The sequence below is a fragment of the Juglans regia genome, chromosome 15 (genome assembly GCF_001411555.2).
Source record: "Juglans regia cultivar Chandler chromosome 15, Walnut 2.0, whole genome shotgun sequence".
NCBI classification, from domain to species: domain Eukaryota; kingdom Viridiplantae; phylum Streptophyta; class Magnoliopsida; order Fagales; family Juglandaceae; genus Juglans; species Juglans regia.
The window spans coordinates 16,614,115-16,636,156 of record NC_049915.1 but is presented as its reverse complement, the minus strand read 5'-3'; the positions used below and the strand labels follow the sequence as shown (position 1 = coordinate 16,636,156).

At 36.3% G+C, this 22,042-nt stretch overlaps 1 protein-coding gene and 1 pseudogene across 3 annotated transcripts; both read right to left on the bottom strand.

Moving 5' to 3' along the window:
- Positions 1-315: 315 nt before the first annotated feature.
- Positions 316-15,058, bottom strand: LOC109020060 (annotated as a pseudogene).
- Positions 10,499-18,555, bottom strand: LOC109020062 (putative disease resistance RPP13-like protein 1). 3 transcript variants are annotated; one of them, XM_035686022.1, is made up of 6 exons: positions 16,583-18,555; positions 14,670-16,480; positions 14,031-14,095; positions 13,407-13,627; positions 13,188-13,295; positions 10,499-10,586 (listed from the first exon to the last, which is right to left on the bottom strand). In XM_035686022.1, exons 1-2 carry the CDS (start codon positions 18,413-18,415, stop codon positions 16,136-16,138), a joined length of 2,178 nt encoding a protein of 725 aa, XP_035541915.1. In that variant the 5' UTR covers positions 18,416-18,555; the 3' UTR covers positions 10,499-10,586; positions 13,188-13,295; positions 13,407-13,627; positions 14,031-14,095; positions 14,670-16,135. The 3 variants fall into 3 exon arrangements, with proteins under 3 accessions (XP_035541915.1, XP_035541913.1, XP_035541914.1); XM_035686020.1 differs by having other exon boundaries at positions 14,670-18,555; XM_035686021.1 differs by lacking the exon at positions 10,499-10,586 and adding an exon at positions 12,934-13,029 and having other exon boundaries at positions 14,670-18,555.
- Positions 18,556-22,042: the final 3,487 nt, after the last annotated feature.

Genomic DNA, 22,042 nt, shown 5'->3' with positions numbered 1-22,042 from the left:
TAATTAAGAAGAGAAAGATAGTATTAATCCAACTCAGATGGGACCCAGAAGCCGAGAGAAATCTGATTTGGGTAATTCACGGAAACATCTGCAGTACATGAAGAGAATCTGAATGTGGAGGAAGCATTCTTGCATAAGATCATAAAAATCAACATTGAACGAGAATATTTTACCTTGGCAACAAAAAATGTAAAACTCAAAAACTTAAGACAAGAATACTTTGGAAGCCAAAACAAATGGAACAGCCACAAGTCTTGGTAGTGGAGAAAAATGTAATTAACATTGAACAAGAACTGAAAATGGAAGAACTTCACAAAAAGATAAATTTTCAAAACATTGATTACAACAATTTCAATGGTTTTCTACAAACAACTATACAACCTTGAGGACAGCTGCACCGTAATGGGGAAAAAAGGAATTGAGAAAAAAGAATCACAACCTGTCATTTTCTCAGATTTGTCCAAGGCAATCTAGAACTTCACCCCATATTTTTGCAGTCCAATGACAGAGAGTATGATGGTATAGTTTGCTCTTCTAGCCTGCTTCTTCTGCAATTTGTGATGGCAGAGGCTTCAGACTGCCACTGCCTGCGGATGTGCTTGGCCTGGGAGCTTGAGAACTCGTTATTGGCTTCTGAACGGCTTCAAAGCAGCCATGATCTCAGCAAACATGGGTCTCAATTTTGGGTCTCTAAAATGTTAAATTGGATCTTTTGTCAGGAATGCAGAAATGAATTTTTTGAGTATACTTGATACATTGTAACAACCATGATAAACACAAAAATAGAATTCCCATCCACCACTACTAATTCATAAGAGAATTTAACCTTATACGATCTTTCTCAATGGCATTATCATTATCTGCTTGGGCAACAGTTATAATCAATTTTTTTAAAGAGAGCACAGAGATCATGTCACGCATGGGAAATCAAGTCCATCCTAAGTAGGAATGAATTGGACAAGATATTTCTTTTGCAGAAAAAAAGATAAGAAGATAAGCATTAACTAATTGTTAGCAAGAAGTGGTACAAACAGGGATTAAATGGAATCACATTGGCAATGTTCAAGGCGTGTAGGGCTCCTCCATACAGCGAGAAGTGGTAGTAGTTACTGTAGTGTAAACATGGGAATAACAGTTGAAATTCAATCATTTGCCATGTAACATAAAAGGTAGTGTGTTGTGAAGAATTTGTATGACCTTGATTATGTTAGCATTAGAAGAATTTGTATATGGTCTTGACATGGCTCGCTCTCTCTCTCTCTCTCTCTCTGTGAGAGAGAGAGAGAGAGAGAGAGAGATAGGTGGGTTTCCCAGTGTTCAAGTGACAATCTGGGCTGCACTCCAGTCAACGTGTTATTGGAGCAAACATGTATTAATAGCTATGGTTAAAGTGTAAGGTAAGACAACAAAGGTGTTTGTGCATTGGACTTCTCGAATCAGCATAACAATATAAACAATTAATGAGTGGATGGAAGAGAATAACCAAAACAATACTTACGTCTGCCAGCACTTTTGACAAAGGCCTACTTTTCATTTGCAGGTTCATTTCTTAGCACTTCTGGGGCCATCCACTCAGCCTGAAGGAGTGCAATACAAACATTAACTTATCAATACCAGTTTCAAGGGTTGCATACTTGCAATCCAAGACACATAGAAACAAGTAAATTATCAAGAAAGCAGAGCATATTGCAAGATGCATTAATGCACAACAGGCATGACAGATGACCACGATATTTCAATTTTCCCGGATAAGTCAGTTCATTTAATGGAGATAAACCACAAGTTCCAGAGCAATATCACCAACCAACTATTGCAGTGCCTTCCCTTTAACATTTCTTAGGGGAAAAAAAATAACTTTTTAACATTATTATATAAATTATATGGTAGTATCAACTAACCACCAAATGCAGCCACCAAGAGTATACATGCTGTTCAAACCTTTGGTGAGAAGCGAATAAACCTTTCCATTTACTCGTGAATATAATTTTTTGTAAACAGTAAGTCCACTCGGTAGAGTTCTCTTGTAGGAAAGTTGAGAGAACGTGTGACTTTGCTGTAATGCAATGATCAATATTTGTTCAGAGCATTCGCCACATCAAAAAAAAGATGTTAATTTTTTCTTTTGTTCTTTCTTAACCACATCAAAAAAAGATCTACCAAGTTTCTGTGTGCCGGCAGCAAAAAGAACAGATAGTTCACAATAAATTCATTCAGAGATATGCTGGGGAGCAGCCGGAAGCCGCAGCACACTGCGAAGGAAAATTTTTTAAATTTTTTTTTTTTTTCCACCCCAGCACGTTAGGTGTGCTGGGGCTTCTTCACACTCTACAGTGTGAAGAAGAATTTTTCATTCAAGAAATGATGTAATATGAAGTATAGTACAAAACAGAGTGTTTCACCATTGCTGGAAACATATCGAAGGTGTGTAGAAACAAGATGTAGTCAGAAGAATATATCCAGCACTGAGACATGAATGTGATGCATCCGTCCCATCATAAATGAATTACCCCAAAAAAACAGAACGAAAAAGAAAAAAAGGATGAAACGTGTAAACGGCTTACTGTCCCTGCAGTTGACCTTGAAGAAAGAAATGTTTTTTTGAAAAGTAGACCTTGAAGAAAGAAATGTGCTATTCTTTATCCGTGATAAGCCAAAACCACACACCTAAACACGCAGGAAAGTTCACGTCATGCTGGATTAGGCATGGAAGATGCATGAAATAAATTGAGAAAGCTCAGTAAAGAGAAAAGACACCACCTTCACAACCCAATTCTTATCAACTAGTAAATTTGGAGACTTCAAATAATTCATTCCACAGGCCAGAAAGTTCAATCATCCAAAACAGACATGATTTCCTGCCGTAGGCATCTCTGTTCATCGATATTTCCTTTTCCAAAACATAGATGATTGCTTATTTGTCTACTGTGATAAAGCAAACTTGAAACAGCAACATGAATATACTTCTCAGGAAAATTTTCCATTGATAGAAACTGAACTTTCTTAGATCTGTTTTCATGAAAGTATTTTCTTCTAGTTTCCAAAAGCCCTACCATTGAAGAGCCTCTTTAGAAGCCATTTCATTGGTTGTGTGTGTCCCCGTGTGTGTATGTGCACATGTGTACTAGCGGGTGCTGTGTTTCTTTCAAGTAAATCAATGCCTGAAAAGAAAAAGGAATATTCGTCTACTATGCAGCTAGAGCATACAGATAAGTCACGTTACTAATAAGGGCTTTTGTTCGTAAGTTTAAATATGGAACACGTTGTCTTCCATAAATATGGTCGAACAAGAGCATTTGCATACCTGGGAAGAAATTCAGTGACAATTGAAAGATTTGGGGGATGTGTTACAGCTCCCATGAAGAGCACAACATTGGGATGCCTAAGACTTTTCATTAACAGCACCTTGAAATTCAAACCACAAGCAGAACAAATGGTTTCAACAAAAATCTCCAGAGACTTAGAGATAACAATGACTGCTAGCAAAAGTCTAAGTTGAGAGGAAGAAATCACAGGTAGACTTTCCAAAATCCTGATCAAAATCCAGACAAATGTGTCCAGGCATCTCATCCCTTATTTTTATGAGTCAATTATACGCTCAATTAAAATAAGGCAATGAGGACATGGAAAGTTTTGACAGCACAAGCAGGCTTTTAACTGAAGAGACCAAAGAAATAACTCCAATTCTGTATTGCACCAAAACTTCATTTCCTATGTGTCAATCAGCAATGAATAATATATTCGCCACAGTTAATGTGAGGGATCAAGAATGGCAGTAAATCAGATGTAAACCAGGAGATCAATTTCTTGAAGTGACATCATGCTAGCAATATTAAGCAGAAAAACATATCAATTAAGGTGCAAACACAAAGGATTTAAAACAAATGAAACCAAGTCTTGTTTTCTTGTGAAACAGGAGCTAAGAACCCAAAAAACTGTAAATGCAAAGAAATATTTTAAAGGGAAAAGCAGATTGTACCTCACTTTTGAATTCCTCAAGTGATTGACCACAAATATCCTGGTCTAGGAACCTCTTCACAGCCACTTCCTAAAAAACCAAACACTGACAATAGGATCCAAACATAGAGTTTCCCAGAACATGAATTTGGCGCAAATGCAAGCAAGAAATCTCAAAACAAACAGAAGGCAGTGACATAGGGCTAGACAATTGTCTAAACACTAAATCAATAGACAAGTCTGCATCATTCACATTGTATACAGTACTGTTTTCTCTGATCACGTGCTGTGACAGTATTCTTTTCAGGTTGCCTTTTTGGCCACATTTTGCATGTTGGGAAATTCCCTATTTTTAAAAGGTAAGTATTGCCATACTGAAGCTTTATAACCCACACACAGACAGTAAGAGCACAAAATACTCAACATGTCTGAAACCAAGGCGAAAGGAAAGGATTAGACCCATAGTAGACACCAGTATTATAAAAGATGCACCAGATTCATTCAGGGTCAGCATGGAAAACTCACAGTTCCATGCCAGTCTCCACGATATACGTCCCCATATGATCCTGCAGAACAAAGGATTAACCCAAAAGGATGAAATTACACACGTGGAAAACCATATGATATTATTATTCTTTAGGACAAAGTACAAGAACTTGATGGCATAATGCATAGGTAAGTACCAAGTCCGATATGCTCACCCAAGGTGATTTCCTCCCATGGGATCTCACATTCTGCAACTTCATCAAGCGCGCCATCAGATTTTGTGCTTTCATTACCTACCAATCTATCTGATATTCTCTTGCCTTCGGAAATGGCTCCAGAAGCATCATGATGATGGTCACCTCAACCACATGGATCATAACAAGCTACATCTGCATCTCCATCACTTCTTGCACCCTGCTCGTACTGCTAACTGACAGCTGCAGATGTTGCTACCACAGCTGCAGCAGTAGCAGTGGCAGCAGCTGCTATAGGAAGTTCAAGATTGGATTCAGTGCTCGACTTTGCTGCAGCAACTACTATTGAAGATGCAACAATGGCTGCTGCTGCTGCAGCACAACAGGCACTCTCTTAGTAAATTTCACAGGATTCAATACTTCAGGTTGGGATGAGATAAGCTGTCCAGTTACTTCTCCTATATCATCCTCAACACCTTTACGATGATCCAGTTGACCAGAGGATATATTTTCTTTAGATTGCACTCTGTGGGGAGGTAAAGGTGGCAAAAAGCGAGCAGGGCCATGATCATCTTGACCTTTGAGCTCTTGTGTTCCAATCCCCGGCTTATTTTCATCCTCATCTTCAGTTGGGGGCTTTGCCTCAACTACCAACACATCCAACTGCTCAGGATAAATTTCAGTGAACTTGCAGAAGTAGTGAAATCACCTTTGTCATCAGATTCTTTTCCTAAAGCAACTGAATTGCTGAGCCTAGACCTCTCGTCTAACGTCCCAAAGTCTGAATGTTCCTCAAATGAACTTCCAACCCCACTGCATGAAGAGGCCACACAAGAGGAGTCAACATCTCTAGACAAGGGACTTGAAGAATAGAAAGATCCATCATAATCTATATGCGACCCGGCTGCATCAGATGGAATAAGTGTACCAGGATCTGACATTGGATCAACAATATACTCCCTGTATTTCACATTATCAACATCTCAGAAACGTTAATGGCTTTGCAAATCCAAATGTAAGGAAAAAAACTCATAGAGCTAAATGAGGGAATTTTCTGCTTTGAGATCATTTTCAGCAGCAATTGACATTAAAAGAAAAAAAAATGCAACTAAACAACGTAAATGACATCTTAAAACACCAATTTATGGGCACGAAATTATCTTCTAACTATTATATTAAATCATCAATGGAAAAAATAATAAATCCACAAAAGGAAAAAAAAATATGAGAAAGGAACAAGATATACCAACATATATATGGACTTTAAAAACTAAACATGAAAGTAATATGATGATTCGATCTATTCCAACTTCTAGGCATATTGCTAATTGGCATAGAGACAAGGCCTTGGAACATGCAATTTTTCCTTAGCAGTTGTCATACTGCTGATCTTGACAAAATCAGAGGAACAATATCTAGTTATGTAGCTGTTTTGGAGCACGATCAATTGTCAAGTTCAGCAATTTTCCAATTTCAAAATAAAAAATTGCATGTTCGAAGACCTTCTCTCTTTGCTTGGAGATTTAGAAATCTTAACAAGGACTTGTTATGTGGTTATGCAAACCCAACAAGAACAAAAAAACCACAAGAATTCAGCATACCAACCAGAGTTGCAGCAAGCAATAGGAGTGACGGGATCTCTCCAATGCCACCGTTCAACATTCAAAGGAAATTTGGACCATAGTCAGAACAAACTTACCATTGGATTTATTCCTCTGTTTTTGTCTCATAAAGGTTGTTGCCATTAATTCGAACACAAGGATGTCAGCTATCCTGCGCCACTCTCCTCTCTGATCTTTCTTGCAGTGTTCTTCCAGCAGAGGTCATCCACAGATTTTTAGTTGCTGGAGTGAGGGAGGTAGGCCATTCTTTGGAAAGGACCTCAACTTTTGGCAATTAGAGATACGAAGCTCTAGGAGTGAGGGAGGCAGGCCTTCCTCTGGAAAACAAGTGAGCTTCTCACATAAAGAAATCTGGAATGTTTTAAGAGAGGTGAGTTTTCTTAAGCCCTCGGAAGACAGGCATTCCAGATTCGAGAAATATGAGATGCGGAGGCTTGTTAGAGAGGCAGGCAACGTCATCTCTGGAAAGGACACCAGATTCTGACATCCACCAATTTCAAGTCGATTTAGGTAAGTGAGGTTGTGCAGCCCCCAATCGAACAAGGCTTCTATGATATCAATATGAGAGATCTCAAGTGTTGTTAGGTTTGTGGGAAAACCTTCTTTGGGAAATGATAAAATGCTCGGACAATTCTTCTGCAATTTGTGATGGCAGAGCCTTCTGACGGCCACTGCTTGGGGATATGCTTGGCCTGGGAACTGGAGAACTGGTTATTGGCTTCTGCCACGGCTTCAAAGCAGCCATGATCTCAGCAAACGTGGGTCTCAATTTTGGGTCTCTAAAATGTTAAATTGGATCTTTTGCAACGTATAGACATCCTTCACTTTGACCCCAAAGCTACAAATGTCACACCTGCATATTGTATACATCATGTAATTAAAACCTTCCATCTAGGGTGTAAAACAAGATACTGCATCGAAAAAGGCTTACTTTTCATTTGCAGGTTCATTTCTTAGCACTTATGGGGCCATCCACTCAGCCTGAAGGAGTGAAATACAAATATTAACTTTTCAATACCAGTTTCAAGGGTTGCATACTTGCAATCCAAGACACATAGAAACAAGTCAATTATCAAGAAAGCAAAGCATATTGCAAGATGCATGACTACATAACACGCATGACAGATGATCGTGATATTTCAATAATGCCATCCTCAAGCGCCTTCTTTCATCTAATTGATTGTTAGGCCGGTGAATCAACCTATACAAACTACCTCTGCAAAAAATAAGTGGTGAGTGTTCTTTCTCCCATAGGAAGTATTCTTTATGGGATTTTCCTGCCACATTCTGTTTAGGTATCTCTGTTCATCAATATTTCTTTTTCCAAAACATAGATGATTGTTTATTTGTCTACTGTGATAAAGCAAACTTGAAACAGCAACATGAATATACTTCTCAGGAAAATTTTCCATTAATAGAAACTGAACTTTCTTAGATCTGTTTTCATGAAAGTATTTTCTTCTAGTTTCCAAAAGCCCTACCAATCATACGCTCAATTAAAATAAGGCAATGAGGGCATGGAAAGTTTTGACAGCACAAGCAGGTTTGAAGAGACCAAAGAAATAACTCCAATTCTGTATTACATTATAACTTCATCTCCTATATATTCGCCACAGTTAATGTGAGGGGTCAAGAATGGCAGTAAATCAGATGTAAACCAGGAGATCAATTTCTTGCTAGCAATATTAAGCAGAAAAATCATATCAATTAAGGTGCAAACATAAAGCATTCAAAACAAATGAAAATGAAACTAAGTCTTATTTTCTTGTGAAACAGGAGCTAAGAACCCAAAAAACTGTAAATACAAAGAAATATTTAAAAGGGAAAAGCAGATTGTACCTCACTTTTGAATTCCTCAAGTGATTGACCATAAATATCCTGGTCTAGGAACCTCTCCACAGCCACTTCCTATAAAGCCAAACACTGACAATAGGATCCAAACATAGAGTTTCCCAGAACATGACTTTGGCGCAAATGCAAGCAAGAAATCTCAAAACAAACAGACGACAGTGACATAGGGCTGGACAATTGATGTTTCTATTCCAACCTATACAACTGAAGTAACATCCCAAAACAAAGCAGATAATAAGGTTATAATATGTAGCTATGACAGGGCAGAATGATAGTCTTCACAGTGACACCTTGGGGAAAATGATCCTGATTTGGTTGATGTGGTGCATATGGAGGGAAATAAATGACCAAAGCTTTGAAGATAGTACAAGGACTGCAGAAAACCCCAAGGTTTTCTTTTTCAATACACTTTGCCATTGAATGGCAACCCACCTATGATTTTCTAGCTTTAGCTTCCCGGATTTTCCGATGTTTTTTTCTCTCTCTCATTAGTTGTCTGATATATACTCCCTATGTACATCAATATAGCCTTGTTCCTATTTCTTGATCATCAATAAAACTTATCTTTTCAAAAAACAATATGCACTCTAGAATAGGAAGATGGTCATGATGCTTTGGACTTCAAATACATACAAAGGGAAAAAGAACACCTCAAATGAATAAATCACAGAGAGACCTTCCAAAGACTTAATTCAAATAAATAAACACAATGGAAGAAAATAAAATAAGTAAAGCTCAGTGTATTATATACGCTGAAAGTTGACCTATATGGGCATCATTCAATAACCTGTGGAACTTTTCATCTTCTCCTACAAAACCATGCCTGTTATTGTAGGCTTTACCTAACATCTGAAAGAAACAATGACCCTTATTCTTTGATAAATATCAAAGAATATTTATCAAAGAATGTGTTTACAATCTTCAGCAATAATCTGTTTTAGTTAGTTTATTAACTTTGAAAAATAAATACTCATGGAATTTAAGCTGTACTGCCATCAATTTTTATATCCGGTTCTTTAATGCCAAGTTTAGTAGGTAGAGGCTTTAGCCCACCTATGTTGATCGTATAGAACCCTAAACACTAACAAGTCTACATCATTCACATTGTATACAGTACTGTTTTCTCTGATCACGTGCTGTGACATTATTCTTTTCAGGGTGCCTTTTTGGCCACATTTTGCATGTTGGGCAATTCCATATTTTTAAAAGGTAACTATTTCCATACTGAAGCTTTATAACCCACACACACAGACAATTACAGCACAAAATACTGAACATGTCTGAAACCAAGGCGAAAGGAAAGGATTAGACCCATAGTAGACACCAGTATTATAAAAGATGCACCAGATTCATTCAGGGTCAGCATGGAAAACTCACAGTTCCATGCCAGTCTCCACGATATACCTCCCCATATGATCCTGCAGAACAAAGGATTAACCCAAAAGGATGAAATTACACACGTGGAAAACCATATGATATTATTATTCTTTGGGACAAAGTACAAGAACTTGATGGCATAATGCACAGGTAAGTACCAAGTCCGATATGCTCACCCAAGGTGATTTCCTCCCACGGCATCTCACATTCTGCAACTTCATCAAGTGCACCATCAGATTTTGTGCTTTCATTACCTGCCGATCTATCTGATATTCTCTAGCCTTCTGAAATGGCTCCAGAAGCATCATGATGATGGTCACCCCAACCACATGGATCATAACAAGCTACATCTGCATCTCCATCACTTCTTGCACCCTGCTCATACTGCTTACTGACAGCTGCAGATGTTGCTACCACAGCTGAAGCAGTAGCAGTGGCAGCAGCTGCTACAGGAAGTTCAAGATTGGATTCAGTGCTTGACTTTGCTGCAGCGACTACCATTGAAGATGCAACAACAGCTGCTGCTGCTGCAGCAGCAACAGGCACTCTCTTAGTAAATTTCACATGATTCAATACTTCAGGTTGTGATGAGATAAGCTGTCCAGTTACTTCTCCTATATCATCCTCAACACCTCTAGGATGCTCCAGTTGACCAGAGGATACATTTTCTTTAGATTGCATTCTCTGGGGAGGTAAAGGTGGCAAAAAGCAAGCAGGGCCATGATCATCTTGACCTTTGAGCTCTTGTGTTCCAATCCCCGGCTTATTTTCATCCTTATCTTCAGTTGGGGGCTTTGCCTCAACTACCAACACATCCAACTGCTCAGGATAAATTTCAGTGAACAAGTTTGGTGGAGCAACAACACCACTCTCAAGCAGCACATCATGAAGTTTCTCAGCTAATTGTGGATTCTCTTTGGCAGCATCAATCATGTATTTTGAAAGTTCTTTAACTTTCATTCTACGGACGGCAGGGGAGCTAACCCCTTCAGTCCAAGAAGGAGATCTTGCATGCATGTAAGGATGACTAGGTCTGCCAGGATTCTCCTGCACTGGCACCTTATCTACATTGGAGGGAGATCCAAAATCAACAATATACTCCCTGTATTTCACATTATCAATGTCTCAGAAACATTAGTGGCTTTGCAAATCCAAATGTAAGGAAAAAATGCATAGAGCGAAATGAATCTAACACATGGCTCCCAATGCGAATATTGGCCCCTACTTGAATATTGCTAATATAACCACTCAATGATTCTACTTAAACGTGCAACAAGCTCGGACGCTCGCTTGAGGCCAAGAAAATCAATAAACCAAGACTCCAAAATTTCCAACTTGAAGCGCGGGTCAAGCATAGCTGCCATAAACAAGATTTTGTTCACTTTCTTAAAATCCTACCAATATTTGTCATATTTCATTATCATCTTCCCTAACATAGTTGCCAATTTCTTATGAAAACTTTGAGAAAATTTGTTCAAATGGCTATATAGTGCAGCAATTTCTTTAGTGAACAAATTTGAAATTCCATAAGTTGAGTTTGAAATCCATAAGGTGACATAAAAAAGAAAAAAAAATCTTCAAAAACTGTACGAAGGCCTCTATGGTTTCCCAATCCTTGGGTTTTGGTTTCCCTCCTCCAACCTCCAATAAATGTGGTACAATTGATTGTCTTCATCTTGCATAAGGTCAAATGCCACACGATACTTTAGAGTCGCACTCAACATAAGGGATGTGAAGTTCCACCAGGTTAAAACATCAAGAGAAAGCAGCCCACCACCCAAGATATTTTGCTTGTCTACACATAACATACTTGCAAGGGAAGACTTCACATACTTTGCTGCATTTAAAATCTTGACAATCAATTCATCAATTTCTTTCAACCCTTCATTGACAATAACTATATGCACAACATCTTATGCACACAAACTCATTATCTAATTCTATACAATTTCAAACTATGGCCATTTTCTTAAATAATCAATAGCCGTTTTATTGGAAGATGCATTGTCGACAATGATGGTAAACATCTTCTTTATATCCCATTGAAGTATGGATGACTCGATCTCTCCTATTGTCGCCTCTTTATGATAAAAAAACTTGCATAAATTTTATTATTGTTTTATACAAGTTCCAATTATTATCAATAAAATGAGCTGTAATGCATATATAATTAAAATTTTGAATCGATGACCAGAAATTAGTGGTGATGCAAATGTTATAACTAGATGTCATGATCAACGTATCCATAACTTGTTCTTTTCTAACATGCAAACAATCTCGCATAATAGTAATGCCAGAAGGGATTGGAAATCCAGGCTCAACTATGGCCATAAACTCTTTAAACTCTTGATATACAATAAATCTAAATGGAAATTCATCTAGAATTATCATATAAACTACTGCCAAATAGTTTATACGCTAAGCTGGATGTTAAGGTTTTAAAATCTACTTCAATATTTTAAAAAACTATGCATATACTTTAAAAATATAAAAAAATATATATATGGCCTGCCACACATGAAAAAAAAAACACGAATGCAATGGCTAGTCTATTTTTTTTTTTAGTTTGAAAAAGAGTATTAACTTCAAAGAAATTATGCTCTTAAAAAAACAAATTTCTCGGATGAGAAAATTCATTGGAATGATTAACTATATTCACTAATACACAACTTTTAGATCAACCAAAATTAATTAATTTGCTTCCGAATAAGCTAAATCATCATTTTGTATTAGGGAAGACCTTCTAATCAAGCTTTGACACATTAGCATAAATATTAAATATGAAAATTAATAACATCAGGAAACAGCCATGATATCTTTTCCTCAATGTTTTCACATGAAAATACTCTGTACCCTCCAAAAAACAATGCCAATGGAACTGCTAAAAGTACTTTGTTTGAAATACATACAATAACATGTATATATATATATATACTGATATAGATATAGATATTTCCCTCTTCTTATAAATTTCATTTTCTTCTCAAAGTTTTCTTCATTAATTTCCTTTTGTCTTTTCTGATCAGAGACATTCAGAGCAAAAGAAACACAAAATAAATAGCTGATCCATTTCATGAAGATTGTGATTATCTATTGATGAAGACAGTTCTTACTGGAGACTCTGGGGTTGGACAACGATGAATTTTGGTTACTGGAATATAAAGTTTGCAATCCTTTCTTTTATCTATGTTTTTTTTATTTCTTTATCACCCACTTTTCATTTAGATTAATCAAACTTCTTCTATATAGATTGGTTCCAAATATACAGATTATGAAAGACAAAACAAATCCAGAAACAGATATAAGAGTTATAAAACAGCTAAGCTGAGGGATTTTCTTGTTTTATTATTATTATTATTATTGAACAAACTCGGCTAAAGTTGCTTTCAAGGGTGGGTCCAGTTTAAACTCAGCCAGAGGATTTTTTCCATTGATATTTTCCCCTATATTGTAATCATAATTAAGAAGAGAAAGATAATATTAATCCAACTCAGATGGGACCCAGAAGCCAAGAGAAATCTGATTTGGGTAATTCACGGAAACATCTGCAGTACATGAAGAGAATATGTAAAGGAAGCATTCTTGCATAAGATCATGAAAATCAACATTGAACGAGAATATTTCATCTTGGCAACAAAAAATGTAAAACCTAAAAACTCAAAGCAACAAAAAGTTTTAGTATTTTTGATGAAATGGCAATCACCTTGGTTGGTTGTAAAATGGACTGTTCTGTTAAATACTTGTTGAACATAAAGGGAATGCTGTCCTTTGCTCATCCTTGTACTAACAACAAATGCAGATTGCATTCTGTCTTTGTATCAATTCAGTTAGAAAATCAAAATGTAAGAACTCCACAAAAAGAAAAATTTTCAAAACATTGATTACAACAATTTCAATGGATTTCTACAAACATATATACAACCTTGAGGATAGCAGCACTGATGGTATCACAATCTCAAATTGGTATGATGGTATAGTTTGCTGTTCTAGCTTGCTTCTTCTGCAGTTTGTGATGGTGAAGCCCTCTGACGGCCACTGCCTGTGGATTTGCTTGGCCTGGGAACTTGAGAACTGGCTATTGGCTTCTGCAACGGCTTCAAAGCAGCCATGATCTCAGCAAACGTGGGTCTCAATTTTGGGTCTCTAAAATGTTAAATTGAGTCTTTTGTCAGGAATACAGAAATGAATTTGAGTATGCTCGTTACACTGTAACAACCATAATAAGCACAAAAATAGAACTCCGATCCAACACTACTAATTCATAAGAGAATTTAACCTTTTATGATCTTTCTCAATGGCACTATCATTATCTACTTGGGCAACAGTTTATACTGAAGTTTTTTTTAAAGAGAGCAAAGGGATCATTCCTTGTCCATACATGGTAAGAAGACAAGCCTTAACCAATTGGTTGCAAGAAGTGATAGTAGTTTATACATGGTATTAACAGTTGAAATTCAATCATTCGCGATGTAACATGAAAGGTAGCCAGACATTGATTATGTGGATATGAATAGCAAAATTAATGGCAAGAGAAAAGCAATATTACTTGCACATCCAGTTTTCAGATGGCAGTCGGAAGTTGCAACAACTTGCGTCAGTCTTTTGAACAATCTGCAAGCATTGAACAAATAAATATTCATCAGCCTATATATATATTCATATTCTTAATCGGTAAAACAAAGGATTTTTTTCTATACCGATTTCTGTATTTATATGGATTTAAAGACATCCTTAACAATCATATTCATAACCCAATGTCATGCAATCAACGATTTGACAAGAAGCAAATCCATAAATGAAAAAAATAATAAATCCATAAATGGACTTTAAAAACTAAACATGTATATAGATGGTTCGATCTATTCCTACTTCTAGGCATATTGCTAATTGGCATAGAGACAAGGCCTTGGAACATGCAATATTCCTTAGCAGTTGTCATACTGCTGATCATGACAAAATCAGAGGAACAATATCTAGTTATGTAGTTGTTTTGGAGCCCAATCATTTGTCAACTTCAGCAATTTTCGAATTTGAAAAAGAAAATTGCATGTTCGAAGACCTTCTCTCTTTGCTTGGAGATTTAGAAATCTTAACAAGGACTTGGAACAGTAGGAGCGACGGGATCTCTCCAATGCCACCGTTCAACATTTAAAGGAAATTTGGATCAGAGCCAGAACAAACTTACCTTTGGATTTATTCCTCCATTTCTGTCTTATATTCCTCCATTTCTGTCTCACCTTCCTCTGTTTCTGTCTCATATTCCTCTGTTTCTGTCTCATCTTCCTCTGTTTTTGTGTCGTAAATGTATACGCCATTAATTTTAACACAAGGGATGTCAGCTATCCTGCGCCACTCTCCTCTCTGATCTTTCTTGTAGCGTTCTTCAAGCAAAGGACATTTATTGATTAGAAGTCGCTGTAGTGAGGGAGGTAGGGCATCCTCTGAAAAACACTTGAGCTTCTTGCAGTAAGAAATCTGGAGTGTTTCAAGAGAGGTGAGATTTCTTAAGCACAGGCATTCCAGATTAGAGAATTTTGAGATGCAGAGCCTTGTTAGAGAGGCAGGCAACGTCATCTCTGGAAAGGACACCAGATTGTGACATCCACCAATTTCAAGTCGGTCTAGGTAAGTGAGGTTGTCAAGTGTTGTTAGGTTTATGGGAAAACCATTTTTAGGAAATGATAAAATGTTCGGACAATTAAATATTTTCTCAGAGAGAGATATATAAAGCTCTCTCAGGTTGGAAGGGAGTAGCAACTCTCCACCATTCAACAATTGAAGATTTTCACAATATTTGATGGAGATAGTTGTAAGAAATGAATTATGATGAAAACTCTTGGCTACTGACTCCAGCTTCGGACAGTTGTCAATAAAGAGGTTTTGAAGCATGACAGGAAATTCTCTGCTTGATGTTAAGGATTCAAGGGATGGACAATCGTAGAATGAGAGATTTGTAAGAAATGAGTTGTGATGAAAACTCTTGGCTACTGATTCCAGCTTCGGACAACTGAAAATAGTGAGTTGTTGAAGAGTGGCAGGTAATTCCCCGCTTGATGTTAAGGATTCAAGGGATGGACAGTTGTCAATGTACAAGACCTCAAGAAGAGATGTGATGCCACTACTACTTGCAGTAGTACTGTTGTTTGTATCATTATCATCATCCTCCACCAATTTCCTCATACTCTTGCACTCAAGTATACTTAGGTTCTTTAAAATTGGAGGCAGATGGCTTCTTGCAAAATGCATTAGCGAATCACATTTATGGATAAAAATAGTGTGAAGACACGTGTTGTTGTACATCAATGCCTTGGGTAATGATTCCAAGGCTATGCAATTTTTGATAACAATATTTGTGATTCCGAGTTGGAGACGCTCTTGATCAACTTCTTCTGCCACCAAAGAGACTAGTTTGGGACATTTATAAATTTCGAGAAATGGGAGATGATGTGGCAGTGATGCCACCTTGTCTGACCACAAAGTCGTCAACTCCTCACAGTTTTTAATAGTTAACTCTGCCAGCCCGTTCATATCAAGCCCTTCATCTGAAATTGGTGAAAGTGATCTGTAGAATTTTATTGATTTGAATGTAACCTTGCTTCCACACACCACCCCTTCCATATCAAGCACTTCAGATTCTTCAATGTTAAATTTTCATTTATTTGGAAAGCATGAAAGTGAGACCACCAACTGCACACAATCAATTATCTCAACTTCTTTTAGTAAATGAAGGTTGTTTGGTAACTTCCCTAATAGCTTCGGACACTTACGAAGGGAAAGCTGACACAGATTTGGGAATTCTTCAGAAGGACTCCAATTCTCCCACTCCTCCATGTCATGAAAATGCAGAGTCTCTAAATTACAGCCACAAAATTCAGAACCAACACTCTTCAAGTTAGCCATGCCCTTGATCCAAAGATTTTTGAGTGATGGTAAATATTCCCCCAATGGAGGTAATGATGTGCACTTGTAACAATTTTCTAATGTCAAGGACACCATCTGAAATGAAGGAGATGTTAACCAATTAGGAAATTTTGTACCACCATAGTTAATTATACACAGCTTCGTCAAAGCGTTATGAGGTCGTAGCTCATTTAGTACCTCTAGTTCACTTGTCGTGTCTTTCGACTCCTCAATGTCCCTACTCCATTCCAGCGACAACACATCAATTTTCGTCTTTTCAATTAATTTTGCATATTTTGCATCCTTCGATTCAATCACATTCTCTAATCTTGAAATGCAGAGTGTCTCTCGAAGATGCTTCAAAGGTCCAAGCTCCTTTATTCCAGAGCAATTGTCTTTTCCCATAACTAGATTAGACAGTGTTTGAAGACAAGTTAGTTTACCTATTTGCATAGGCATTCCTTCCAAACTTTCTGCACCTTCAATGTTGAGGTGGCGCAGGTTGACCAAGTTGCGTAACATTGAAGGTAATTTCTTTAGACGATTACAGTACTTCAACAACAATGTTTGCAAGTTGTAGAGAGTAGCTACTGATTCTGGCAGGAGTCTAATTAGAGTGTGTGAAAGGTTAAGGTACCTCAGATGCTTTAAATCACCAATAGAATTAGGTAGCTCCGTTATGCAGTATCCGTTGAAAGATAACACCCTTAAACGATCTAATGTTGGAACCAATTCAAAATGAACATGATGAGCCAAATAGGAACCACCTGGATATCGTAGCATGAGAGGTAAGAATGTACGTAAACTACTTGTGAATTTAGAGAAAACCTCAAACTTTTTAGTTACATCATATTGGCTTCCCAAGTAAGATGAGTGGCGTGGCTTTATAGGAATATCCTCATTCTGACTACTCCCAATTCTATCTTCCATTCTATAGCATGTATCGCCTGCAACCGATTGGGCTAAATCATTGATGAGGTCATGCATCACAAATTTTGATTCATTAATACGTGACTTTTGGAAAAATGACCTTGACAACAGATTGCGAAAATACTTAGAACCCAAATCTTCCATTTCCTCTTCATCTTGTAGGGGTTGAATCAAACATTCTGCCATCCATAACAAAACCACCTCCTTCTCCTCAAATTCATAATCCTTTGGTAATATTGAACAGTAAGCAAAGCACCTCTTCAAATGTGAAGGTAGATTGTCATAGCTTACCATACGAGAGGAAGGAATTCCACCTGCTTCTACTGGAATATCCCATATCTTATTTTTCAAAACTTTTTTCCACTCATTGATGTCTTCATCTTCAATGCGTAAGACTCCTGCAATAGTTTTTACTGCCAATGGCAAGCCTTTACACCTTCTAACGAATTCCTCACCAATTTCTTTAAGGTTTGGATGGGCACTGAAGTCTCTTGCTTCCAATACATGTTGGGTAAATATGGACAAACAAGCTTCATTTGACAACAACTCCAACTGAACAGGCTCAACTTCCTTGTTTCGCATTAGTGATGAGACTTTCTGGTTACGAGTTGTGACAATAATACTACTTCTCGAAGCCCCTACTTCAAAAGGAGCACGTAGGAGAGTCCAATCATTGTAGTTCTCGTTCCAAACATCATCAAGAATTACTAGAAACCTTTTCCCAAGTAGTTTCTCCTTCAATTTTTCTTGCAACAAATTTAGAGCTTTGCCATCACAGTTTTCTGAGGTCAAAGATTGTAAAATTGTTTTTGTAACTGCAGCAATATCAAAATCTTCTGAAACACAAGCCCATACTTTCAGATCGAAAAAGCTCTCCACTTTTTTATCATTGTATACCAGCTGGGCCAATGTTGTCTTTCCAATACCCCCCATACCAACTATAGGAATCACATTGGGTACTTTATTCCAAGCATCACTATGTTTTTCACTGACCAATAATTGAAGTACAACCTCTGCGACTTCCTCCCTACCGTAGATGTGATCTATGGTCACCAAAGAAGTTAAGGGAGATCTGATCTCTCTTCTTTTGCTTGGTCTCATATTAGTATTTTCCTTCAAATTCAATTGATCTTTTTGTACCACGAGATCATTAAATCTTGTATTTAATTTCTCTATCTTTGACCCCCACCTATTATTGAACTTAACAGAACTAGGAGTTAAACAAGTACAACAAGCAGGGAAGAGATTTTGTACCATACTAGCGCTAGCCTGACTTTCAGCAGCCATCAACTTGCGTTGCAAAGCTTCTGTGGCGAACTCATCCAGTATATCTTCCACGTCGTAGGCCAAGTCTCTGAGATCATCAAGCCAAGTTTTTGCTGTCTTTTTAGTCTGTTGCTTCTCCTCTGCATCATCAAGCACCTCTCGAATTATTGTCATGGTTTTGCGCCACTTGTCCAGCTGTTTTTGAAGTCCCTCTCGGTGAGTAAATTTCAGCAACTCGAGAGACAACAGTCGGTCAAACAACACGTCAAGGAATGCAGAAAGAAGGAGTTCTGCCATTGTTTTCGTCAGAGAAAGGAATCGAATTAAGGGAAAGGTATGCAAATTAAGAAACACTACTATTTTAGGCCTTTGTTGTTTTGGTGAGAGAGAAAAAAAAGAAGGAAGCAAGACTATTTATTGGAATCCCAAGTGCATGGCATTTTTGTATTCGGTTAGGCAGGGCCCGCCATTATCATTATCAATCTGAGCTGCTCAATTATTGTTGGATCCTAATTTGTAAATGATTAATACACTCTGTAAATTTGTAAAAAGTTCTATAAGATTTTATTTAAAAAAACTAAAAAGTTAAAAAAAGAAAAATCCATTTCTACGGAATATAATTTTAAAAACAACAGTCATTACTAATACTACCAAAAATTAAAGATACAACACCAAACAATTATCCATAAGTTAATGTTGGATACTACTTTATAAAAGATTAATGCGCTCAGTGAATTTGTAAAAATATATAAAAGATTTTATTTTATAGGAGCGTGGGTGGGACCTAACTTGCTGGCTTCTTTCTCATGTGTACGTATGCTTTTTCTCTTTTTCATGTGATGGTGATTGATCTTCTTCTTTTATTTGGTGATTCAGTCACATGGTGCATGGACCACCACAAGTTCAATCAACCTCGTACCACTATCACCTAATGGGATAGGTACTCCTACCACTAAACCCATTACCCATTATATATAATGCTAATAAGTGGAGTCTAAGGTTACATTTGGATGTTGAAGTGAGTTGAGTTGAGTTGAGTTGAATATTATTAGAATATTATTTATTATTATTATTATTATTTTAAGATTTAAAAAAGTTGAATTGTTTATTATATTTTATGTTAAGATTTAAAAAAGTTGTAATGATGAGTTGAGATGAGTTGAGAGGAATTGTGGTTCCAAACGAAGCCTAAATAGTCATCCACCATCATTGATAGGACCGGTTTTTAATAACATTTTTTCATCTAATAAATTCTCAACATATTCCATTTGATAAATACGTAATATATTAGTAATACTAATATACATTAATATGTTAATTACATTTCATTTTTGTAGCAGTTATACTTATAGGCTTAAGCAATTTTTTTTTTTTCACAGCAGATTTCTGTTTTCTGTTTTTTGTTTTATAACAGTTTTTTTTTTTACATAACAGATTTTTTTTTTAAAAAGAGATTTTTGTAAATAGTAACAGATTTAAAACAAAATCTTTAAAGCAGTTTTTTTTATAAACATATTTTTATGACAAATTTACATTTTATTGAAATCGAAAAACCAGATTGAATAAGACTGAACCGGACCATAACTGGTAAAATTAGAGATATCAATTTAGGAGAGTAACCGATTCGTAATCGATTTTCAAAAATGCAACACCGATGCATATCGGTTTAGTCTTAAATTTTGCCTAAAACCAGATCAAATCAGACCAATTGCACCCCTAACTTTACCCAAGTTTTCTGTAATTAATTGTGGGGGAACTAGCTGGCTAGCATGCTACTTTCTCATGCGCATGCGTTTTTTTATTCCTTGTCTTTGATTTTGCTCCAACTAATTCATTGGCCCCATCATCATATTAAATATATTATTATCCTGTTTTGGGTCCTATTTCTTTCAAATATAATTCTAGTTTGAGTTAGAAATTCATCTCATCTCGTTATTATAATTTTATCAAATTTTCACAAAAATATAATAAACAATTTAATTTTTTTAAATCTTAAAATAATAATAATATTAAAACATAATATTATAATAATATTTTATTCTACTTATCTAAAATCATCTCAACTCATTTTAACTTAATTTTCAATCAAACTGGCCTTTATTTGAGTATCTTTTCTCTTTATGGCCTAATTTATGTAATCCATGCAATGACATGGTGGGAGTCAGTCCATCACAATCTGTCCCATTATCTATCTATTATAAAAGAGCTTTTAGAGCCTTTTCAATTGGAATTCACACTATAAGAAAAATAAGTATTTGTTACAAATTATTTTTAATAAAAATAATTATTTACGATAAAAATAAACTCATTTCAATGAAAAATAATTATTTTCACAAAAAAATTATTGACTATAATTAAACAGCTTTTTTGCAGTGTAACGTAGCCATGCCTTTGATCAAAGTCATGTACGTACCTCCACAAATCATATATTAGACTGAAATGTCTATGCCACAAATATTGATAGTACGACCATTAAAATAATCCTACTAGAGCATAAAATATTCTTGTTCTTGATCTATATTTACTTTAAATTTCACCCGAATCATTTCGAAACAAAAATCCTTCAGCTCTAATATCATTAGTTTTGTTCAAGTGTATATTTTAATATTCTAAATTAAAGAATAATATATAACATAAGGAAATAGACAAGAATAATAAGAAAGACTAATTGAGGAGTAATGTTTGATAATTCTTAAGTTGTTTAAATTTCGTGCATTTATTTAAAAAAAGTGGATTCCATTATAAAAAAAATTGATTTTTTTACGGGAGTCTTAAATTTCTCATACTTTTCAAAGAAAGTGATTAAAACTTATCACTCTAAAACTGTATAAATCATTTTCTATAGTCGAGAAAGGCATAATAGAGCATAAATTAAGTACCTATTGATATATTCTTGTCACCCACTACGCAGCCATAGTGATTATGGCATCAACTTTTGACCAAAAGAAGATCAATGCCTATCACATATTAATATAAACTAATTAAGGCAATTGTATTCTGGAGAATGGCACTGTGGAAAGGACCATCCACTCTCGTGGAGATACCATTGAAAAACAAAATAACATTATCGGGTACTTGGGTGAGGCGCCATTGCCCTCAATTGGGTGCGTGGTGGGCTTATGGGGAGGAGGAAAATCCCCTTACAATAGTTATTCTCTTCTTTTAGCTCTTGAATGTTGTGCCCTTAGATACTCCATTCATCATACTAAAACGAGGCAAAAATCATCCATCAATTGTTGTTTGTTTTAATTCCCCACCGCTCAATAATTATCTGTTTTTCTATGCGCACAACAATTTCAAGGAAATTCTCAGCGTTAAACACGAGAACTTGCTCACCACGTCTCTTTTGAAAAAGAAAAAAAAGCCAAAGGCAACAAAAGGTAAAGTGCACTACTCCCACGAGTCACCTTTACTGATTGCCCTTTTATCTTTTTGATAGTCTTTTTGATAGTCTCTGTCTGC

Coding starts and splice junctions, on each gene's coding strand:
- LOC109020062 (XM_035686020.1), bottom strand. CDS start 18,415: ATGAGACCAAGCAAAAGAAGAGAGATCAGATCTCCCTTAACTTCTTTG.